Raw genomic sequence first — 25,284 nt, forward strand, 5'->3', positions numbered from 1 at the left:
AAAACCAAATGCTTTAAGTCTCTGATGCTCCCTATTTCTGCTCCTTTGGCATCATTCTAAGCTCCTGGGCAGCACGGGGAGCCTTCCCGGAGTTCATCTGTGTGCTGGTAGCAGAGTGTGCGGGACACTTGTGCTTCGGGCTGCCCTGGAAAACTCCCCTTCAGCACAATGTCTGCTTATATTGGTGTCCCTTTAGCAGACTCTGGAAAGGAAAGCTTCCAGCCCCTTGGTAAGAGGAAGAATTTGAGATCTGTGAGTTAGGAGGATTGCTGGAGTAGACTCAGAAGTCATGGTGCTAAAATTAGTTTCTTTCTAGCAAGACCTCAGGTTACTGTCACTAAATGGGCACTAAATGCTAAAGTCATTCTTTACAGTTGGCAGGGAAAGAGATTTCTTACCTGGCACATTGCTGATCTTTATTTAGATGTTTCATGAATAGGGCAAAAGCAGAGATCTCACTAGAAAGTTGGGGGGGGGGGAGATGTATTCAATGATATTTCTGAAATCAAAGAAACTGATTTTATTTTTATTTTGCCAGAAAAAAATGTGTTGATCCTTGTCAATGGGCAGGTGCTTAATATCATGTCACAATACATGGAAACGGTTTTTTTTGTTCTTTTGTTTTTTTGGCGGTACGCGGGCCTCTCACTGTTGTGGCCTCTCCCGTTGCGGAGCACAGGCTCCAGACGTGCAGACTCAGCAGCCATGGCTCACGGGCCCAGCCGTTGCGCGGAATGTGGGATCTTCCCGGACCGGGGCACGAATCCGTGTCCCCTGCATCGGCAGGCGGACTCTCAACCACTGCGCCACCAGGGAAGCCCGGAAACGTTTTTTTTTTTTTTATAGGATAATGGAGTCATGATGGGACATTGGCTTGGCTTCATCTTCCAGTAAGATCTAATTAGCCATGGGAAAAGAGACACCCACAGCCCTCAGGGAACTGAGTTAAACCTCATGAGCAATTTGACCATGTATAAGTGAGGGAGTCATTTCCCCAGTATTTATTCAGTGCCTACTGTGAGCCAGATGCCAGTGGTAAGCAAGGCAAAGATGTTCCTTGCCTGCATGGAGCTTATGGTCTTGGACCTAAGATGGTGGTTCTGTTGCTAGCTGAGGACACATCCTATTTGGTAGGAAGCTCTAATCAGGAAACTAGATTACTTTTTAAAAGTGTTTGCTACAGACCTAATCAGAACAGAATTTAGATGTTCCAAGTGGAAACATCCTGTAACCTGCACTAAGCGAAACACCCTTTAGCAATCTAGGAATATTTTTCACTTATGGTTAATTCAAGTTTCTCTACAAGTGTGTCTTTCTGAACATCCTTTCCTTCTGCAAGTTATATCACCATTTTTCTCAACATTGTTACAGTTATGGACTTCATGAAAATGCTTGCATTATGTTTCTAAACAGTCTTCCTCCTTTCTTCAGAAGAATACACTCCAGTTCAGTACTTCTCAAACTTAGCTGCATGTTGGAATCACCTGGGGAACTTTTGAAAATTCAGCTGTCTGGGCCACACCCCAGACCGATAAATCAGAACCTCAGGATGTGCAGCCAGAGCGGCGGTATTTTAAAGCTCCCAGGTAGTTCCAGTGTGCCGTCAAGGTTGAGACCAGCTGCTCTTGTAAATGGGAATCTTCAGCGTGAACTGTAAATTCCAAACATATGTGGTGTTCTTGCCGTTTGACCTCTGCATGAGATGCCCTTGTAAAACATCCTACATCACCCACACTTCATCTTAACCTAAACCTAATCTGTGTATATATAATATTCCTAAAACCAAGCAGGTTACATTTTTACTCTTTTTAAGCAGACCTTTCAGCCAAGGCCAAATCCAACCAGTCATATGTCTACAGCAAATCTTATGATGGCCATAAAATCTTTAGAAGTTAGTTTTCCTTCTCCATGCAATAAATGCTTTGGGGTTCTTTTTCCCCAGTTTCTTGCGAGAATTCGGATTTATTTTTCATGATAGTTAATTGTTCTCTCCATTTTCCTGTCTAAACCTCCTCAGTTAATCTTCCAAACATCTTGATTTTCAATAATCTATTTATGTATTATTTATTTTATAAATAAACTTATTTGGGGGGAAGGCAGAGTAGAGATTTGGTTGGGCACTTTTAAGATACTTTTACCTGCTCTTTGATAGAGAAGTAGAAAGGTTTTTTTTCTTTTAATTTATTCACATAAATACCCCAGATGCTATCATACATTTTCCTGGATTCTCAGCAAAATTGGAACACATGGAAATGTCAAAGCTCATAGGGTTGAACATTAGGAACGCATATAATTAAGGACTTAAAAGTACCATAAGCTGAAGTGCAAGGGCTCAGAGTATGACTCAAGAGGAGGTATTCAAAATCCACATCAGTGCAAAAATGAACATTTCTATGATATTGTCCACTCAAGTGAAAATAAACTGATAGATTATAGAGAAAATTCTGCCTTTCTTCTTCAGTGAAAATTGACTGCAGGAATTAAGATCCTGCCTTTTGGAGAGCCCTGGGCCTCACTTTAAAAATGGGACAGGACACTAGAAGAAATTTTTTTGAATGTTTCTAATTCTGCCTCTTGACCCGACTGACAGTTCCCATGAGAACGTTTTTCAGCTGAGCTGGTGAAAACCTTTCATTTACTTTCGTCTGTCTCTAAACGGAAGAGGGAAACTGATGCATTAAACCATGGGATGATGACACATGCATTTGACTGCAAAACATTCCAGTGCCAGCTGGGTGAATAGCTCTGCCTTGCTGGCCGCGTGTAATCTGATGTCAGTTTGGAAAACAGATTAGAGTGGAACATTGATACCGAAAATAAGGTGAAAGTGAATTAAAGTTCATTGAGGAGAAAAATCTAGCTATGAATCCTGGTAGAACATACCCAGTTTTGCAAAGGCAGAGAATTATAATCCAGATACTCCCAATTCTACACAATTCAGTTTGGATATTCTTATAACTGCAAACATGGCCTTAGATCTCTGAGGAATATTTATAGCATCTCCATGAAATAACAAGTGCTATTCTTTTAAAAAGTGAAATTAAATTCAAAACGGTGCTGAGCAATCTAAGTTGATTCAACTTTCTTCTAAGTACTTATCTGATGGGTCTTAGAATGGATAGGTGGTTTACTGGGGAAACCTATCAGTGTGCTGTAGACCAAAGCAGGACAGCAGTGGCTGAGTATTTCACTTTTCGTATGATCGAGCTAGTTTTGTACAGGCCAAATGCTAGTTATTTGGATTCAGGCACTCGTATTCATCTTGCCCTTACAACCTCGTTGAAAGTGGCCATATACAGTAAGGGTGTGATAGGCAAGGTGCAACGATTGTTTCAAATAAAACAATCTATTAGTTGGGGAAGGGTCAGTGTAAGACCAACTGGTAGGTTCGTCTCAGGATTCTAGGATTCGTTTTCTAAAATATTGTTTTAAAAGAAAATTGATTCTAGTTACAGGCAACACTTTTTGTTCCAGTTTTTTGCCTTTAATTTTGTCCTTTATTTGCTAGAGAACTTGTAGTTGAAGAGAAAGGAGACAATTTAAAGTAGATTTTAGAACGAAAATGGTGAGAATTAATATGGTTCATAAGATGTATATGCTCGTTCATCAGTGTTGTTGCTTTAACTTTTTAAATCAAAGGCTATTTAAAAATATTTAAGAGCACTATAATGGTATTGATATTTTTCTAAAATTGACCATAATTGAGTATGTACCTAGAAGAAAACTGTTACGTATTTAAAGGAAAGTTTTTTGTAACTTCAGCCAGTCATTCAATTTTGTGACTGTCTTAAAAGGAAAATATTTAATATTAAATGTTTTTCTCTGATTTTGAGGATTTTTTTTTTTTTTTTTTTTTTGCGGTACGTGGGCCTTTCACTGTTGTGGCCTCTCCCGCTGCGGAGCACAGGCTCCGGACATGCAGGATCAGCGGCCATGGCTCACGGGCCCAGCCGCTCCGCAGCATGTGGGATCTTCCCGGACCGGGGCACGAACCCACGTCCCCTGCATCAGCAGGCGGACTCTCAACCACTGCGCCACCAGGGAAGCCCGAGGATTATTTTTTTAAGTTTACTTTCTTAAAAAAAAGAAAAAAGTGGTTCCTGTTTTGGGGCCCATTTCTTGAAATTGTGAATTTTTAAAAATGGATTGTTAATTGCACTGTATTTTTCTGTAGGAACAGCATTATAAATGGGGACTGCCCAAGGGCTTTCCACCGAGTAAATCTTTGCTAAGACCAACAGCACATTTTAAAGCAGTAATATAGCCCACCTCCTCTGAAACAGTGCTGTTACAAAGTTTTATAACTTTTGGATAAATGTACCATTTCATTTATTATGCAACAGACATAATACATTAAATAAAATATTATGTATTTTACATTGTATGTAAAATATGGAACCCCCCCACCCAACTTGTTATATCCAAAATTTGACCTCAGACGAAAGTGTTGAGCTATGAGAAACATCAGTTAACTATGTAATTAATAGTACTTTTTGCTGAAATAAGTCACGATCTTAGTGTTTGAACTGCCACACCCCGCCCCACCCGTTTCCTACATGATATTCACCTGCAAATTCCTTCCCATCCACCATCCTAATGATGGTGGTGATGGAGCTGCCTCCTTTATTTTACATCTTCCTTTCAATATACATTATTTTTAAAGAGTGTAAGGTTTAAATATCTCTCCTAAAGAGCGTAAGATGTCATTAGCCTTCTTTGCTGAGAATATACGAATATGGTAACAGGCCAGTACTTTTGATCCCTCTTTCAAAATCACTCCAAGTGGAAAGCTCATGGTTGGCACTTATGGGTATAAACTAGTTATGAACTTTATTGGGAGTATGAGTTTATCCCTCAGTCTTGAGGGATAAATGTGCTTTAGACAACGGAGAAAAATTCCATGCATGGAGCATGGGTAGCAGACTGGAGGGAGAGGAGGCGAGTCATTCATGGGAGCACTCAGCCCCTGCCTACTTCCTCCTTTGGAGACTTTTTTTTTTTTTTTTTTTTTTTTTTGCGGTACGCGGACCTGTCCCGTTGCGGAGCACAGGCTCCGGACGCGCAGGCTCAGCAGCCATGGCTTACGGGCCCAGCCGCTCTGCGGCATGTGGGATCTTCCCGGACCGGGGCATGAACCCGTGTCCCCTGCATTGGCAGGCAGACTCTCAACCACCGCGCCACCAGGGAAGCCCTCCTTTGGAGACTTTGATTCATGGGACTGCCGTGTGCAAGAGTGAGCCCAGCTCGGGGATCGCTAGCCACCCACAGAGTTCTTGACAAACCAAAAAAGCACCCAAATATCAAGTTGCTTTGGTGCCTTCATATTCAAGTGACGGTTCCTAGACCCAGTTTAGCTGTTTTATAAAGGGGAGTGGGAAAACCGGGTGATATTTAATGCCTGTATAAATGAAGAAATTGGACCTGTGCAGGTTGCAGTTTATGGACTGTCACCAGACATTTCCTTAATTTTCTGCAAATTATAAATTTTTGCAATTTATTTTTAACGATTTGTGAAGTCTCATTTCCCAAACATTTGGACACTATCAACAACTTAAACGTTAATCAGAGGAAATGTGATTGCCTTCATTTTCAGCAATAATGAATCGCTCTGACGATTCATGACATATTTGGGGGCTGTGAGGTAGGTTTGCAGTAGAGACTGAGGTATTTCTGTGGGGAAGTCAGCTGGTTTGGGCCTTAATGATTGTGCTGTTGATTTTGGTTTTTGCTCTTTAAGCAGCAGGATCAGGTCAGAGAGTCAAGTTTTTGTTCTTAGGCTGTCTTCAGAACACTCTCATTTCCCTCTTTTGTGTTTGAAGGGGGGATACAGCCCATGCAGCACAGGCATGGGTCGCTGTGGTGAGAAAGGGGGATGCCCTGGATCTTGCTGAATCTCTTCACTCTTTCGGTGACCTGCCAACTGCCTTTGTTCCTGAGTCTTTGGGTGGATGTGTCAGACACATTTTATTTTCCTGATAATTTAGCATTAGAAGTATTTGATTCTGAAGCCTTAGGACTTCCAGCGAGTTATATGGTATATTATTTCAGTCAGACTGTTTTTTATCCTGAATAGCTCTCACCTAGCAGAACCCCAATTCAGATACCACACGTAGGTATCGTGTTCCTGTCTTTTGAGATGATGGGACACGTGTCTCGATCTAAAGTTTTGTGCAAGTCAGAAATATAGCCTGGGGAATTCCCTGGTGGTCCAGCGGTTAGGACTCCACACTTTCACTGCCGAGGGTCTGGGTTCAATCTCTGGTCGAGGAATTAAGATCCCACAAGCTGTGGGGCACAGCCAAAAAAATAAAGAAAAAAAAGAAATACAGCCTGGATGATAAAATCTGTCATTTGCACCGATGAATAACTGTCAATGAGTGTTTACTTTTAGAAGTTTATTGCAAATTGAGAACTGACTGCATTTTGTGTAATCTGTCCCTTTGTGCACCAGAATGCAGTAAGTATGAACTGTTTGCAGTGCCGGTCTGTTGCATGCTCCTGTGTTAATAGCTTCTCCAACTGTGTGAAGTTTGCAGTAAATGACCATTGATTAACTGTGTGTGGACATGAAATATAGAATTCATACAAGAACTTATAAAAATTGAGGGGAAATTTACTTTAGCTCAGACTTACTCCTTAGGTTGTGTTGTAATTGTGAAGCTTTGCCTCCGGTTTCTAATCTGCTTGTGTGTATTTCATAGTCCCGTTCTGGAAGCGTACCTCCAGCTATTCACAGCCATATACTGTGTCAGAGACACCAGTTGTTCTCCCCTCCCTTCTCCTCATTAGTTGCCATTTGAAAATTTAGCATAATTTTGTCTAAATAGCTCCATAGGCACAGCCCTATTAAATAGCAGAAAGGATTTACTCCATGAATTTGTTTTCTAAAAAAAACCAAAGATCTCCTATAAGTCACTAAAATTTTAATTTTATTTATAAGTTTTAATTTGGGGTAGTAGCACTATATAGGGATATATTTTACCAAACTGAGAAAGCCAGACTTCCTCATAAAGAAATGGCCTTATACTGATTATAAGGCATCTATATCAGACTGACTTCAGCCTCTGGTCAAAATTGTTAAGCTCTGAGGATTGGAACACATGGTTTTTAAAACGTAACATGAAAATGGGGACTGGGGAATGACCTTTGTGTCCAGGACTATATTTGTTGAACGTTTTGGTGATAAATGTGTGCCTTTTAAGTAAGAACCTTCAGGATTTAAAACAAAGAAAGAAACTTTTATCTTCGACTACGTTTAACATTAAAAGATTAGTCAGTGATAATGTATTTTATGTGTCACTTATGGTTTTGAGTTTAAAATTTCCCCGGATTAATTAGTTCACTAGTGATTAGAAGTCCTCAGCCACCTTCCAGGAAGGCGAGTGGTGAGATGCTGCGTCCTAGGTATCCTTTTACAATTTGTCCTGGTTGCACCAAACTTGATTTTGAAGATCAACTTTCAAAAACGTCTTTGACTTTTGATTTCATCATTTATGGAAAGATTTGAAGGCAGCTGCTCTGTATTCACAGGGAGTGGCGAGCTTCTGCCGTTACAGGTGAACCCTCATAGCCAGTTATGCCAGGACTGGCCACCTCATTGGGAAAAGAGTCTGGTTTATCAGTGGTGGGGTCACCATCTCTCACTCCCACTGCCACCATCGCCTCTCTCTGCAGAGAGGGGGATAGAGGTGAAAATAACAAGTTTTATTGCTAGATCTACCTCTTTTTGGATGGTGTGGTTCTTGGTGAAGTATATTCATCCAACAGACCTGCATTTGTGCCCTCAATATGTACAGCAGTACGTTAAACCCTGCAGATCGTTCAGAAATGATGTAGGCATGAATCTTCACAGGCAATAACTCTGATATGAAGAAGACACTGCTGAGAATCATAAGAGTGATAAATGTGTGACCCTTCTTAGAGGAGAGAGTTTCTAGCTAGGAGATGATTTTGATGTGCTGATTCCCTTGAGTCTGTATTTTGTGGTCACTTCATTCGTGTAGTCAGCCCATACATGCTGAGTGCTTGCTAGGTGCAAGGTGCTGCAGGCATGGGCTTCCATTGGTGAACAAGAGATGTATGGTCAACCCTTGCCCTTAAGAAATGTACGATCTAGAGAGACAGATAAATATGACACTAATGAATACATGTGAATGCACATGTACACGCATGTATACACATAGTATGATTTTTCAAAAGTGCTGGTATGTAAGTGTCAGAATGAGGGATCTGACCCTGGGTAGGGGAGTAAGAGGTCAGGTCAGAAAGACTTTCTTGAGCTCCAGAGTTGAGAATGGAAGATTGAGAACTTGGGTGACAGAGATGATGAATCTCACTGTTTCTTTGCTGATCCTCTAGGGGGAAATGTATTTCTTTCTCATTTTTTTACCATGTTTGTGGGCTGCTTATTTGTCAACTAAAATTCTTTATTCTCCAAATAGTGTGTAACTTGTATATCCTTCATTCATTCACTTGACTCATGAATCGTTTCTTGGGTGCCTGTGATGTGCCAGCCTCTGGCTGTGTGCTGGGCCGCAGTTAAGTCTGCAAGACCGTGTGTGGCGTTTCTTGTGGAGTGAGATGTTAGAGTGGCATTGTCATGGGAGTGCCAGTGGCTTGCTTTATAAGGCTGTCTTCATTTTTCTCCATATAGGACAACAGCTTTGAGCAGTTCATTATTAATTATTGTAATGAAAAGCTGCAACAAATCTTCATTGAGCTGACTCTTAAAGAAGAGCAGGAGGAATATATACGGGAGGTAATATTGAAAAAAATTTTACGTATTCCTTTACTCATAATACAAATTCTGGATTCAGAAGACTGTACAAACATGACCCTAAAATCAGATTTTTCAAAGTTTAGCCATATTGTACCTTTTAAAAATTTGTTTGGTATGACATCTAAGCTAACTGGGATTTTCTTTGCTGCTAGTGCCCAGGACAGTGCTCAGCACATAGTAGGTGCTCAGTGAACATCAGCTGACCAACTTGAGTCTCACTGGATTCAAGTAGAGTGAAGTAAAATAATACCCTGTTAAAAAACTAGTCTGAGATGAATGGACAAAAAAACAGCGGTGCATCCGTACAAGGTTCTAGTACTCAGCAATAAGAAGGAACAAACAGCTGATACACACAATAGCATGAAGGAATCTCAGATGCATTTTGCTAAATGAAAGAAGCCAGACTCAAAAGGCTACATATGTATGAGTTAATTTATATGTCATTCTACAAAAGTCAAAGCTATAGAGTCAAAGTGTCTAATAGTCAGTAGTGGCCAGAGGATAGGAGTGTGACTGCCAAGGGGGAGCACAAGGGAATTTTGGAGGCTGGCTGTGGTGGTGGTTACCTGATGCTACGCATCTGACAAAACCTAAGAGAACTGTATACCAAAGAAGTCAATTATCACCGTATATAAATTTGAAAATACTTTACTATTTCAGTATTTAACAATATTTTAATATTTTGTTCAATCTTGAAAAGCATTGATTTTTAAAAATTTTATAATAAAAACAGGTAACATTTGTTGAGTGCTTACTATATGCCAGATATTATACTAGTGCTGTGGATGGATTATCTCACTGAATGTCGTTGGAAAATAATCAGAAGTAATATTTACAGAGTCCTTTCATCCTTAATTGTAAAACACATACTTGGTTTTCACCCTTTCAGTTTTTAAATAGCCAGTGTTTTTCTAAGTATAAATTTATTTATATCAGACAAAAAGGAGAAATTTTTTTGTATATATCGTATTATATTTTTGTTTCCCTTTCATTTATTTGCTTTAATATTTTAGTAATATTACTTCCTTCTCTTCATTTTCTATAGTGTCATTTTAAGTCATTAAGGACACAGAATCCTCTTTTTTTGGCTTCTCAGTATAGATTTTTCTAAAGTGATTATTATTCCCAGTGACTTAGTAAAATAACTCATCTACTCAAAAACTAAATCATGAATGTTTCATCTTTCATTTGAAATGATTATCATGCTTTAGAAACATTTTATACTTGAATGGCACCTTTTGTAACGTAAACATCCTAAAAGCCAGATTCATTCTCTTCCTGTCTTATCATCATAAAGAGAATGCGCAAACTTTGATCTGTAACTTAAAACAGTTTGTACAGATTGTCTAAAACACTTCTAAGAGTATATAGGAAGATCCTTAGCTTGCCGTATGAATTAACTTTCTTCCCCTTAGAAGAAAAATAAATGTTTACACTTACGGAGAGTGTAAGCAGATACAGAATGATTACACTTGGCCTCCCAGATTTGGCTTTGTAGCTAGCGTTAGAACCAGTGGATAGGTTTTCATGTCTTTCCTTATGTTGAAAATACTTATCTTAGCACTGTTCTGTTTTTACATTTGAAATAGTTAACGGCCCTACAATATGGGGTTGACTCTAAAATTAATTTCTTCCTTGTGATTACAAATTAAGAACAGAAAAATCTGGGGATCAAGTTCTGACTTATTTCCTTGTAAACATTGTAAATATACAAAAAGTAATATTGACCCAAGGGCCTGTTGAATAAATGACCCGGGGCCAGCGAAGTGCATGGGAAATTGCCACAGATGGGAGGGTGGAAGGGGAGACAGCCTCAGCACAGGTCAAGGGCGGTTGTTTCAGTCGGATCGTGTCAGTGCTAGACTGCTGCATTATGAAAGTTTTGGGAACCGGAAGATGACATTTGCAGCACTGATTTTTATAAAGGAAATTTTCAGAGAGGAAGTGGAGTATAGTAAGATGGGCAAAGTCTTATGTTAGAGATGGTAGTGTTGTAGCATCATCATATGGGATTTGATTTTGTTCTGTTTTCTCTTTCAGGACATAGAATGGACTCACATTGAGTACTTCAATAATGCTATCATTTGTGACCTAATAGAAAATGTGAGTATTAGGTACAGTTTCCCAAAGAAGTTCTTGGTAGTGTAATTCACTACTTACGAACGATCTCACTGCCTTCGGTGTTGTCAAGCTTTTGTATTTTCACTATTTCGACACTTCAGAGAAATACAGAGTTCTGGAAACTTTATCACAACCTTAAGAACTCACACATGGTTCTCGAACACATACATAGACAGCTGGACTTTTTGATACTTAGCCAGGTTCCCCCATGCTAATCCTGTTGCCGTATCACAGAGCCCATTCATGACGCTCAGATGCCATGCCCTTAGGTGCACCATTCTTTCTTGTGTGCTGGGAACCCAGGTCCAATCCACAGCTCGTGGAAATATGAGCACTGATCAGAGGAGACTCAAAAAAAAGAAGGTGTTTGCCAAGTCAAAATATCCATTTCATTTCTAAAATTCTAGCGACCTCTTAACATAGTATTCAGTGCTTACTATCAAAAAGATAATTGTTCGTGAGGATGTGGGGAGATATGGTAACCCTTGATGGTACTGATGGTAGGAATGTAAATTGGTGCAATCGCTATAGAAATTGGTATAGAAAAAAAAAAGAAAACAGTATAGAGGTTCCTATAAAAAATTAAAATTAGATCTGTTATGTGACCCAACAATCCCACTCCTGGGTATATATCCAAAAGAAACAGGATCAGGATCTCAAAGAGATATCTTCACTCCCACGTTCACTGCAGCTTTATTCACAATAACCAAGATAGGGAAACCACCTAAGCGTCCGTCTACAGATGAATGGATAAAGAAGATGTGATGTATATGTACAATGGAATATTGTTCAGCCATGAGAAGGAAGGAAATCCTGCCATTTGTGACAACAAGGATGGACTTTGAGGGCATTATGTTAAGTGAAATATGTCAGAGAAAGACAAATACTGTATGATATCACTTATATGTAGAATCTTAAAAAAAAACAAACTCAGAAACAGAATAAAATGAATAGTGGTTGCCAGGGGCTAAAGTTTGGGGGAAATGGGGAGATGTAGGCCAAAGGGTACAAACTTCCACTTGAAAGATGAGTGAGTTCTGGGCTTTAATGTACAGTGTGGAGATTATAGTTAGCAATACTGTGTTATATATTATATACTTGAAAGTGGTTAAGAAGTAGGTCTTAAATGTTCTCACCACAAAAAAGAAATGGTAATTACGTGATGTGATAGAGGTAACTAACACTATGGTAGTGTATCAGATCAACATGTTGTATACCTTAAACTTGCACAGTATTTTATGTCAATTATATCTAAGTAAAGCTGGAAAAATTTTCTTAAAAAGTAACAACGACAACAAAACTCCATGCTGTTCAAGTAAAAATAAAGGAGGGTAAAGGGACCATCTCAGGAGCCAAGTTAAGTAGGATCCCAGGAGTGGCTGGTATGGACCATAGATTGCTTCAGGGACGTGAGAGATGGTGTGTGTGTGACTTGACAGGTGCCAAGGGCCGTGGGATTTTTCAGGTTACAAATTACGTACGTGAAAAGGCTTAACGTGTGAAAAATTACTGCATAATTTTTAGTAACCTTTCTGAATCTAAGATTTTTGTTTTTACATCATATTTATCATGTAGTTTATCATGAACGAATTGATTGCAAGAAGACTGATTTGTGTGTAAAAGCTTAGTCTTACTAAATCTTCCTGGACTTAATAACAAAGTAGTTTGAAACAATGCATAAACTTTGTTTTCTACAGTCTTTTTAGCTCTCAGCGTAGGTGAGTGCTCTGCTTCAGCAATAGACTCACAGGCTCCAAATGTCCAGCAAATCATTTTCTCTTCATCTTTAACAAGATGTTTTGGATATTATTCATTGGCCAGTATCTTATCCCTCAGTATTCAAGATATTCTTGAAAGCCACCTCTTTGATTAAATTGAACTTTTAAAAAAATATTCTGAAGCATTACTATTTTTCAATTAAAAAATAAACTTTGTTTTGAAAAATGTAAACAGTGTTGGATTGTGAACACTAATATTCCACCTAAGCAATTTAAAACTCTAGTCTAAAATTTAGAAAATCAGTGGATTTCCTGAAAATTTTTTCTGGTAAATTTTGTGACCAAAGTAGTTTGCTGGGGAGGTTTTAACTTTCAGAAGTCGTGACTATCACGTTTTTCTTCATAAAGGTAACATTGCACTTAATTATTTACCTTTAAGAAGGGAGAAAAAAAAAAACAGTGGTAATACACTTAATTTAACTAGATTATCTCAGCCAAAAATCCCCTTGCATATATGATTGAAGAAACTCATGTTCACGTAGGAGCCTGGATACATAAAGGAAATGTTTCCTTCCAGCATCGCCTAACAATAATGTTTACTCCGGGGATGTTATGAACACACTTGACTCCTGAGAATCCACACTTCCCCCAGATTTTGTGTGGAATGAATAAGTGCTGGTCAGAGGATGTCATGGCCTTGTAAGGAGAAGGGGAGAGGAGCCAAGGGGGACTTTGCCCTGGCGGAAGCGGGTGGGGCTCATGGTCAGTGGATTGTTCTCTGTGGAATGGAGATGTGTGGGCCTGTAGGGGCAATCAAAGGAACAACAGCCTTTATTTAGCAAAGTAGAAGATTCCTGACTTTTGATTCTCTTTAGCTGGGCTGACTGCTCTTGGGGTAAATATGATCACAGGGTCTGAATACCCAACAAACGAATTCTCACCCATGTTTAACATCCATTTCGAAATTTTATAGGGAAGGAGAATTTTATTCTAAACAGATATTCTTGAAACACAGCTTGATTGCATTGATCGTTAAAAGCAGCCTCCCGAATCACACCACTTTTTTTCCTCGAGAAAATAAACTTTATTTTGAACATAGGAACAATTTGGAAACATCTGAAACCAATTTCCTTCTCAAGCTGTGAGTCAAATAATGGCCTTAAGAGACTATGCTTTGTGATTTATGACCACATTATATAAGGAGACAGTATTGTCACATTAGTTTCTGACTTTTAGATTTGTTTATGAATCTTTGAGGTCTGACTTGCCTTTTGCTAAACAACATGAATTTCAGTTATCAACCCGTGGCTGAGGTGATACCTAAGTCCTGTTCTGCCGTCGGGGAGGCATCGTGGGCTGCGGCGGGGGCGGGGGGGAGACTCATGCAGATACTTCCTCCCTCCCCACCCCCCAGAGCACCTGGGACCCCGCTGGAAGAGGGCTGATTTCTGTGGGGGGCGTTTTGTTACTTGTTTTGATTCTCTGCTCTTTGTTGTGCCTGAACGGAATTTTCTTGTGACTAAGTCGATTGTGTTTAATGGCATAATTAGGAATAATTATTAATACAGCGAGGAAGGAAGGAAACCCTTTTATCTCCTTTCGCCCAGAACACAAACGGAATCCTGGCCATGCTGGATGAGGAGTGCCTGAGGCCAGGCACGGTCACCGACGAGACCTTCTTGGAAAAGCTGAACCAAGTGTGCGCCACTCACCAGCACTTTGAGAGCAGGATGAGCAAGTGTTCCCGGTTCCTCAACGACACGTCCCTGCCTCACAGCTGCTTCAGGATCCAGCATTACGCCGGCAAGGTGCGGGAGCCCGGGCCCCCCTGGAGGACCCCGAGCCTCAGCCTCAGAGATGGCGTTCTGACCAGCGCCAGCTCCAGAGGATAAATGGAGCTGCTGAAAGCATGGAGTCAGTAAATGTTCAGTGGGAATAGAATATGGACCATGTTGAGCAAAATCTTACTGAGAGCTGAAAGGAAAGCCAGTGGCTTTAATGAAAGAGTTCAAGTATATATATTAAAAATCGATTTTATTATTTTCAAGCTCTGAAAGCTAGCCAATAAAAAAGATCTATCAACACTGATAAAAGATTTGCCAGTAAAAAATTAGCATTCACTAAAGACTTACAGTAACACCATTGTAAAGCAATTATACTCCAATAAAGATGTTAAAAAATAAAAAAGACTTACAGTAAGGTTTTAAAAGCACCAACCATTTAGCAAAATAATGAATTCTTAGATTGAATTTTGAAACGACACTGGAGAAAACATCTACTTTTTTTTTTAAGCATTTATTAATTTGGTTAGTATTTGGGGTAATTAATTTTATGTCATCAACTATATAAAGATAATATTAAAAACAATTGGGACAATAGATTGATTTTGGGGGTCCTGAATGATTATTGATTGGAGTTAATACCTCCTTTCTTATAAATAAGCTTGCAAACTTCAAAGGGGAAAAAATCTGATTATGGCTTTAGTAAAAATGAAGTATATAGTACCTTTTCCTTTAATTTCAAAATGCTGGAACTTGGTACTTCATCTTTTTTCACTAGCCCATGTTATTAAGAGATACTTTCCTGGTCAGTTTCTCTGCTGGTTTAGGATGTCTATGAAAATATCTGTGTTATCTCAATTTCCCCCGTCTCCTTTTAAACACACTAGAATTGGCACATGTAAACTAAAAAATACAAGTAAAACCTCAAAAATATGCTTGAACACCAAAAAAACCCTAAAATCCTTTGAAAATGTTATAATAACATTTTTGGAGTTTATTCTTGCAAATCCTGAAGGGTAATAGAATTTATTTTGAACTCTTCTGTGATTTAGACAGATGGAATTTAAACTTGGAGGCTAATTTGGTATTAGAGTGTGACTAACTTGTTGGAGATTTTTTGATGGAGAAAGAAGAGGCTGCAGTATAGATAGTCTCGGGATATTTTTAACAGTTGTTTGATGTTCTAGCGTGCAGTGTGTCAGCCACTGAGTCCCATGTGCTGCTGCTCATAGGTGCTGTACCAAGTGGAAGGATTTGTGGATAAGAACAACGACCTTCTCTATAGAGACCTGTCCCAAGCCATGTGGAAGGCCGGCCATGCCCTCATCAAGTCTTTGTTCCCCGAAGGGAACCCTGCCAAGATCAACCTAAAAAGGCCTCCTACAGCCGGCTCACAGTTCAAGGCATCGGTGGCCACTCTGATGAAAAACCTACAGACCAAGAATCCAAACTACATTAGGTATTTCTGGCACATAAAATTCTTTGACCATTCGATTATGAAGGCACTCTCAAGGAAGATCATTTACCTGTTTGCTTAAATCTGAGCGTAACCCAAGGAGAGGATAACTAAAGTACTTAGCGGTCAAATAATACGGTGTCTTGGGTTTGCTTAAAAAATACTCCAGTGGCCTCAAAATAGGGAATTTTAAAAAGGGAAAAGAAAAAAATTGTGGCGGGGGATGGGAATAGATACTTAATGAAATTGGGTTGTTGGCACATAGGAGTTCTCAACTTTGGGTTTTTTGGGGTTTTTTTTAATGACAAGTTAAGAAACAAAATGTAAATTTTTTTCTGGTAAGCGTTTTGCATAAACTGTTTTGGTGGATTCATTTTGGATTCTTGTTATATTGACTTGGAGCATTGAAGCGCCTGGGGCTTCAGTTGCAGGTCTGGTGTGAGGAAGTATGTGCCTCTTTCTTCCCTGTGAGAGTTATAGGCCCAGAGAAACTAATGATTTCTGAAACAATCTAAATAATTTTTTCAAAACAGTAGAAAGAACTCCTTAAAAAGCATCTGGTCTCTGTCTCTCTCTCTCTCTCTTTTTTTTTTCGTTTGCTTCTAGGGCATCTTAGTTCTCAAAATTCAGTAAAGACCAAGTAGGATTAGAGTTTGTGATGTGTATATTTGGTGAACTAGGTAATAGAAGGTGTGTATCTGATGGGTCAGATTTCATGTGGCAGGTGCACACCCACATGTACCTTCTACAGTTGTCTTTGAAAATTCAGTTATGAGGAAGTTAGAGTGAAGAACATTTTTGTGTTTAACTTGTTGACCTAGTATTTATATTCATAACAAATGTAAATAGGTAAAATCCCCTGGTTTGATTGCAAACAGGTTAGAACATATATTAGGTTAAGGATCCTAGTTTCAAAAAAATTAACCAAGAAACTTTGTGTGATCAGTTGCTTTTGTTATTCTCATTTGAGTAAACTTTTTTTTTTTTTAACCTTAAGATTCTGTTTTACTGAGGTATAATTTGCATGGAGTGATATGTACAGATCCTAGGTGAATGGCTCCATTGTTTTTTCGCCATTGTATACACTTTGGTAACCACCACTCAGGTCAAAACATGGAACATTCCCGTCACCCCAGAAAGTTCCTTTATTCCCCTTCCCTTTCAGTGGTTTTAATGTATCTCTAAGAAGTCTTAATTAATAAACTCCAAAGTTGTGAATATATTATTATATATATATTTTTAGAGTCTTTACAGTTTCAGATTTATTTTAAGGTCTATTTTTTCCATATAGTTATCCTGTTGTTTTGGCACTACATATTGAAAAGAAAAAAAATCTCCATTTTCATTCATTTGCCCTGATGCCTTTATCGAAAATCAATTGAATGTATGTGTAGGAGTCTAGATCCAAACTCACTAGTTTGTTCCATTGATCTGTTTGTCCTTAAGCCAAGAAGTAGACATTACTTTTCTAAATGTAAAAGAAAAACCATAAAAACACCAAGGTCAAACTAGGTAAGATTTAGTTGTCCATATATTACATGTATGTGTGGAATTTGACAGTTGAAGTGAGGCAGACATAACTGTAAATGTTTAACAATATATTAATTAGGATATAGAGATTGCTCCAACAAGATCTGGAAATAATAGAGGCTTAAACAAGATTGACAGTTATTTCTTGTGTACTTCTAAGTGTATAGACTCCAGTGCTAATAGAGCAACGCCTTCTATGTTGTGGCTCTGCAGTTGCCAGGGTATTTCCTCTTATCTATATAGTCAAAGATAGCTCTCCACCTCGTCAACATTCCTGCCAGCATTTAGCAGAAGAGCAAAGGGAGAACAAGTCCCTTCCTTCTAAGGACACACTGGAAGTAGCAAACATTACTTATGCTCTGGCTAGAATTTTGGTCACATAGCCACACCTACTTGCAAAGGAAGCTGGGAAATGTAGTCTTTCCTTGGGCAGCAAAGTGCCCTATTGAAAAGGAGGGAGGTAATAGGGATTTAGCGAGACAGCAGTGTTTTTAACCTTTTCATTGAGGTATGTAATGTATGTACAATACAATAGAGTATATAAATCTTAATTGTACAGGTTGTTGAATTTTTACCTATGTATACACCTGTATAGCCTCATCCAAGCCAAGATATAAAACAAGTCTATCAACCCAGAAGGTTCCCTTGTGCCCTTTCCCTGTCGATCTCCACCCCTACCTCTCCCCAGAGGTAAAGCAACACTGAGTTCTCACTAGGAATTAGTTTTTCTAGAACTTCATATAAATGTAATCAAAATATGTACTCTTTTACATCAGACTTCTTTCATTAAACAGAATGTCAGTGATATTTACCCATGTTATTGTACGCATTATTCTTTTTTATTGCTGTATCTGCAGTGTAGTTATCTTCAGGTTTTTGTAAAACGATTTGAAATAATTTCAAAAGAAATGACTAGGTTTTCCAAGAATAATAAATAATTATCTCACCTTGAAATAATTATATATGATGCTTTGTAAAACATGGACAGATGAATCCGTAAGAGAAGGAGTTTAAAACCTAAAATTTGTGTCATCTTTTAGGTGTATCAAACCGAATGATAAAAAGGCAGCACACATCTTCAACGAGGGTCTAGTATGTCATCAGGTCAGGTATCTGGGTCTTTTGGAGAATGTCCGCGTGAGGAGAGCAGGCTACGCCTTCAGGCAGGCCTATGAACCTTGCTTAGAAAGATACAAAATGCTTTGTAAACAAACATGGCCTCATTGGAAAGGACCAGCAAGGTAAGACATTCATTGATCATATTTAATTATGAAGTTTTAAAGCATACAGATACCATGTTGTTTTCTTCACGTGCTGTTTAGGCAAAACAGAATTCTATGAAAAGTTGGCTGTAACCTCTGTTTTGGACCATCTTCCAGCAGGATACCACTTTGTGCTAATTCTTATTAATTATAGAAGTCTTGGTTTTCTTTAAGGTTTAAACACGGCTTATCAAATCCACATTTGGAACTTGTATGTCAATAAAACTTCTAAACTATGTCGTGGCAAGTTAGCAGGAGGAGAATTTGTAATTGATGGGTATATTTGTGTAGACTCATACAAGGGTAGAGCTACAGGCATCTTGGATCACTGCTCTCAGCTCTTCGGGGTTTTTCTTTTTCTGGGGAATTAACCCCAGAGAGAGTGAATGAAGGGTGGGGGTCCCACTCTTTGACCAAGTCTGTACCAACCGAGAAATAGATACAGGAGCAGATAGGGTTCACAGTGTCAGTGTTATTGTGAGTAAAGCTGGATTGGAGAATATGGCAGAACTTGGGGCCATGTGGCGTTCAGCTCATCTGCCCTAAATTGCACTCATCCATCCAGTCACAGACAGAGTGCTGGACCACTGCAGACTCATCCCATGGAGCAGCCCCTGTGAGCTCTACATGCAGAGAGAACTTGTGTGCTGGCAGGGGGGCTGCTGCAGAAGAGAAACCAGGCCTTGTCTGTGCAGTGACCTTCCTTCTGCTCTCACCAGTCCCAGAAGTTGCCCCCTTTCTGCAGGCCACAAAAGCTCTCCCAGCTACTACAGCAGGGCAGACGTGCCTGTTTTATGGGGATTTTTCTTTCACTATACTGGTGTTGACTCCACATTGTCACTGGACCTGGCCTTTCACAGGAAAATCAGTAGGATTAGACACTTCACCGTGTATTACAAGAAGATAAACTCCAGACATATGGTGTGGTCCCTGATGCATAATTCAGTACCCAAATAATGTAGGGTCTGGGTACTATTTCATTTCCCACTGCTAATTTCCAGGGTATTATGGTCAGCATCTACTATAATACACAGAACAAGGATTCACTCCCAGCCTGGCATCCAGTCCACAGGTTGGTGGGATGAAGTTTAGTACTAAAGTCTGACATTAAATCCACGGTCCAGGATGGAGAGGTCAGAGTCAAGTCCAGGCCTTGCTCCCACCCTGTGTTCTTTTGCATCCCATTGGCCTGGCACTTAGCACTCTTGGGACCTGCCCACAATCTGAGTAGCAGGAGCAGTGTTTAAAATGTTTGCAAGAAGTAACTGAGTGGGTTCAAAATAGATGTGAGTTTCTTGCATACCCTTCTGGCCCTGGTTGGTCCATTGTTACAAGTATATTTGATCACCTCTGCTAATGAAATCAAGAAATTGTCTTTAATATCATATTTTCTTAGAATACGTAGTTCTAAAACCAGAATGCTTTTTGAGCATTTACTAGATTTGGTTAAATTTGTGGAATTCACTCTGGAAATTCTTTGATGGAAGGATGCTTACTGAAAGATCATTTATACTTGGAAATGAAGGTATTTTTTTATACTGCTGAGAACCTAATATCATGTTTTAAGATAAGATAGCCTATTTTTGTAACTCAAAAAATTTGTTTTTTCTATTTATTTTTATAGAGCTGGTGTGGAGGTTTTGTTTAATGAATTGGAGATTCCTGTGGAAGAGTACTCCTTTGGTAGATCAAAGATATTCATTCGAAACCCAAGAACAGTATGTAATCGAAACGTTACGCTCTGAATTTTTGTTATAATCATATGGGCAAATTCTTAAAGGATGTTTAACTTTATAATGTTACCCAAGATGCTACCAAGAATGTCACATTTTTGTGTTTTTCTGCAAATATCCAAAGGGGTGGCTTAATAAGGGATAATGGAAGAACATTTGTATTTTTTATGAAACACCAAAACTTTTGAGCTGATAGATTGTACAGCATTTAAGAAATCATAAAGAAACTGGTGTTACAATAAAACCTCCCTAACTCGTAAAAATTGGAGGTTACTTCAGTCTGTATTTGTAATATCTGAATTATACAGTAATTTTAGGAAAGACAACACTGCTATTCAGAGGTACACGAAGGCACCCAAATTAAATTTTTTTTTAAGTTAAAAAGAACACTTAAAATTCTACTTAGTGAAGGATTCCATTGGAGCCTTTTTATAACTGAATAGACTAGCATGAAGTATAATTTACATAGCAGTTTATTGGAAATTTGGAGAATTAGGAAAGTGTTCAAATCGTCTGAGAGAGACCTTGCCGTCACCTCCCTTCCAGTAATTTCATCCTCACAGATAGTGTGAAGGTACATCTAGAGCTCAGTTCAGCCCTTACATGATTCGTCATAAATTCTAAAACACTGTACTCTAAATTGTGTATCTTGCGTGAACTCATCCCAATAGTTTTCTTCTGGACTACTATTCATAATATCTGTAAATAAGTTATTTTTTTTTTCCTCAATGTGGTTCACTCCAACATTGTGACATTTTATTTCCTGAGAATGATGTTCACATGTGCCACGAGTTTTTGTGGATTTTTGATAAATCCATCTATTATTTATTAGTTATTCAAATTAGAAGACCTGAGGAAGCAGCGTCTTGAGGACCTGGCCACTCTCATTCAGAAGATTTATCGGGGGTGGAAATGTCGCACACACTTCCTGCTGATGAGAAAAAGCCAAATCGTGATCGCTGCCTGGTACAGGAGATACGCGGTGAGAACCCTTGACATTTTTTTGAGCTGTAATCACGATGCTTTTTTTTGCAAATATTTGTTACGTACTTAACTGTGTAGGTATTTTTTTTTTTTTACATACTTCATCCTCCGAATGACCTCGTGAAATGGGTGCTTTTCTGGTCCCTTTTTTAAAGATGAGAAAACTAAGTCATTGAGCTGTTAAGACAGCTCCTATGAGGCAGAGATGGGGTTTGAATCCAGGACAACGTCAAAGCTCTAGTTTATCCTGCTGTCTTCCACTGATGGAGATACATGTAGTGGGAGCTCTACACCTTGAATTTGGTTATCAGCTTGGAAGAGATAATGTCATTTAACCCTTTGAGTATAGTAGGGTCAATTTTCCCAAATAATTGGCTGTTTTCCATTTGTTGTAGGAAGACTGAAAATGGCTTTAATTCCAGAAAGCTAATGCCACATTTTAGTAGAATTCTGGGTTTGGGTTAAAGGTTTGGATCTCCTTTAGTCCTCAGATATCTGGCCCTTTGGGAAAAGACTCCAAAATAAAGTATGTTTATTAAATTGATATGGAATTTCTTTGGGGAATTTTCTTTCTCACTCAATTATAGATGTTTCATTGGAGGCATAACAGGTTTGAGGGGAACCTGAAGGTTTACCTCTAGGCTAACTTGAACTTGGCATTGCGTTCTCACAAAATGAATTTTAATGATAAGAGCACTGCTTCCAAACACATTTTCATTCTCTGCTTTTTCACTAGAGAGTGAGTTGGAAAATGAATTAAAATTGCAGTCAAATCTCCTTTAGGGTGTTCTTCCTCTTTTTCAGCTGTAGAGAAGTTTTGCTTTAAGGGTGTGTATAATCAGGACATAATTTATGCTGACCTGTTCTCACGTAATACATTTTAGTGTATAATTTCCAAGTTTTAGAAATTAATGAGTTACTTAAATGAAAAGTAAGGAAAAATTACGTGATCTTTAAAAGAATATCTTTAAAATTGCTTCCTCACGTTAAAAGAGTGTAACCAACAGTACAAGTGTTAAAGTATGACCCTAGCCAGCCACATTAACGATGGGTTCATTAACATGTATCCTGCAAAGGCCCAGAAGACTGTTGTCACCAACCTGGCTGCACATAGCAGTGGTACTTGGCCCTTCGGCAGATTCATAATGCTCTGTTTTCTGTTTGCCTAAGAAAGGGAGGACCCACAAATAGGCAGTCCTCAAGGAACCCCTTTTATTATTTCTTATTTTGAGGTCATTAAGAAAAACCAAGTTTTGAAGCATCCTGAATTCATCTGTATTGAATTCTACCAATAGTTTTGAAACCCTTATTCTGCCAGGTTCGGGGATAGCAAGGTGAACCAAACAACCTGATTCCTGACCTCATACAGTTCATGGCTAGTGAGGGACAATATGCGTTTAAGCAAATAAATAGAACAATGACAGATTGTAGAGTAAGTGCTAGGAAGGAACTAGAGAACTGAGATAAAGAGTAATGGGGAGACTGGAGATTAGATAGGGTGGTCAAGGAAGACCTTCTGGAAGGGGCCATTCCATCAGAAGGATGAGGAGTAAAGACAAGGAACCAAAAATAGCAAGTGTTGTTTCCACCCTCCCTCCCAATAAGGAGCTTTTGTATCTCGAGATTTTTAAAAAGCCACCATATGTATCATTAATTTGTGATTCTGAGAGTTAGAATGATAAATAATAGCCCAAACTTTAGAGGAAGTATTAATTTTGCTCTAGTGTTATTTCTGTTTTAGAATTTGAACTACAGGCACACCTCAGAGACTTTGTGGGTTTGGTCCTAGACCTCTCCAATAAAGCAAACATTGCAATAAAGCGAGTCACACAAATCTTTTGGTTTCCCAGTGCACATGAAAGTCATGTTTAGGCTATACTGTAATCCATTAGGTGTGCAGTAGCATTATATCTTTTAAAACAAGTACATACCTTAATTAAAAAATATTTCGTTGCTAAAAAATGCTAACCACCATTTGACAACGCAGGGTTGCCACAAACCTTCAATTTGTAAAAAAAAAAAAAAAAAAAAAAACCCGCAATATCTGCAAAGTACAATAAAACAAGGTATGCTTGTAAATACCTCCACCAGTTAACTACAGTTATCCAAGCCAGTGATTTTCCCTTGACCAAATAACTCAAAGATTTTCTGAATGACCATTTTCAGTTATTACTTATCTTAAAATCCATATTCTGTGATATTTCATGGCTCCTTGAGGTGAATTTTAAAGACAGTTATTTTCAAGCCATGTAGGAATTTTAAAAGAAGACATTGAGGTACCAAATGAATGTCAGAAGTGATGGTCGGATATTGTAGGTACAGTTTAGACCCTACAGCCGTAGACTATCACTCCGTGTGGAATCTTAGAGATTTTCCAGCTCCTCAGTTGACTGATGAAGAGACTGAGGTCCAGAGAAGGTGGTGACTTGTACAGGGTCCCAGGGTTCTCTTTACCTTTCTCTCTGGCACCCTTTTTTGTTCTGCTGCTCATTTTCTCTGAGCTTCCAGAACATAGCCTAGAGTCTTGGGAGCATCTGTTCCCCCTCAGAGAAAGGGAGCTGGGCAGTCTGCCATTTCCAGGGTCTGAGTCACAGCCTGGCTTCAGTATTTTGTTTGAAAAGCTGTGAAATTTCATCACAGATGCCCACGTTGTAGTGAATATTCCCCGCTAAATACAGTAAGCGCTCACTTATCTAGGGATAGTGTTCTAGCAGCCTCCACTCTCCAAGGCATTGGCCCTGGAAGTAAGGGCCTCTGGGCATCGCGCTTGCGAGCCGACTCTTGGGAAGATCTCCCTGGGTCTTCCTTAACCTTCCCCACCTGGAAATAACCTCTGCTGCAGTTGAACATCCTCACGGGTTCTGCTCTATGGCGAGTAGGAGCTCAATAAATAAAGTTTAGTCGATGGATAGGAGTTGACTTAAATTTGTTAGCTGGTTTCCCAGCTTGAGGCAGTAAAAGCAGCAAACCTAGAAGGAACTGGGGACGTTAGAGGCTGACCCAGTGAGTAGCACGCTGAGAAATGGCACCAAGAAGAGAGAAGGCTTAGGAGCAGATGCAGAACTCAGCGTGTATTCATTCATGTGTGTTCACTGGGTATCTGCTATGTGCTCGACGTTGTATTATAACAGCATGACACAAAGAACAGATGTTAATAATGGTGGGTCCTGAGTCACTTCGAAATTAATTATATTTACCATCCTTGAAGCAAACTTTGGATTAATCATAATAATTTTGGATTGTTGGATATTTTGATTTCGGTACTTATTGGTTCCCAGAAAGAATATGGGTGATCGAGAGTTCCTTGCACTAAGTGAGCAAATTCTCTTTCTCAGTGTACATGTTATGGATATGTAAATAGAATTGCTGATATCTTCCCCTTTCATCCTACAGCAACAAAAGAGGTATCAACAGATAAAGAGCTCTACCTTGGTAATTCAGTCTTACATCCGGGGTTGGAAGGTGAGTTTAAAAGAAGTGATCCTTATTTATGTGAGGTTTTCATGTTCTTTACAAAGGATGATGTCTCTGGGCTCACCCTGCAGGGGAGGGTTCCTCATCTCCTGCCTACCCTGTAAACAGTCAGATGGAAAAAATAAATATTATGGGCCAAGCTCCGGCCCTACAACATGTCTTGGCTGCTTCCTGCTTTCTTTTCAAGAGCTTTGTTCTCTGAGCAGGAAGTCCTTGAAATAATACCGTACATGATTTCAATATCCTCTTGCCCCCTGTTTGCGAGGGAAGCTGTAGCGCAAAAGGCTGTCTCACACTGTTGCCTCCATACCTGTGAGCCCTGCCATACGTCAGCACCCCAGCACAGTGCCTTCCATACCTTCCCTGTGACCATCTTGCAGGCTGCCCCATCATGATTGAAAGATCCTAAGCGCTGGCTGTCCTTGTGCACCCACCACCTGGTTCTG

The 25,284-nt window shown here is 39.2% G+C and overlaps 1 protein-coding gene across 5 annotated transcripts in view; it reads left to right on the forward strand.

Moving 5' to 3' along the window:
• The window catches only part of MYO1B (myosin IB), a 183,357-nt gene that overhangs the window by 135,334 nt on the left and 22,739 nt on the right, over window positions 1–25,284 (forward strand). For all 5 annotated transcript variants that reach the window (XM_079925368.1, XM_079925367.1, XM_079925369.1 and 2 more), the window contains 8 exons: window positions 8,654–8,758; window positions 10,820–10,882; window positions 14,226–14,426; window positions 15,632–15,858; window positions 18,426–18,626; window positions 20,272–20,365; window positions 21,213–21,362; window positions 24,758–24,826. In XM_079925368.1, coding sequence (XP_079781494.1) covers window positions 8,654–8,758; window positions 10,820–10,882; window positions 14,226–14,426; window positions 15,632–15,858; window positions 18,426–18,626; window positions 20,272–20,365; window positions 21,213–21,362; window positions 24,758–24,826 — 1,110 coding nt within the window. The remainder of the gene's footprint in view (window positions 1–8,653; window positions 8,759–10,819; window positions 10,883–14,225; window positions 14,427–15,631; window positions 15,859–18,425; window positions 18,627–20,271; window positions 20,366–21,212; window positions 21,363–24,757; window positions 24,827–25,284) is intronic.

The sequence above is a fragment of the Stenella coeruleoalba genome (assembly GCF_951394435.1).
Source record: "Stenella coeruleoalba genome assembly, chromosome: 6".
NCBI classification, from domain to species: Eukaryota; Metazoa; Chordata; class Mammalia; order Artiodactyla; family Delphinidae; genus Stenella; species Stenella coeruleoalba.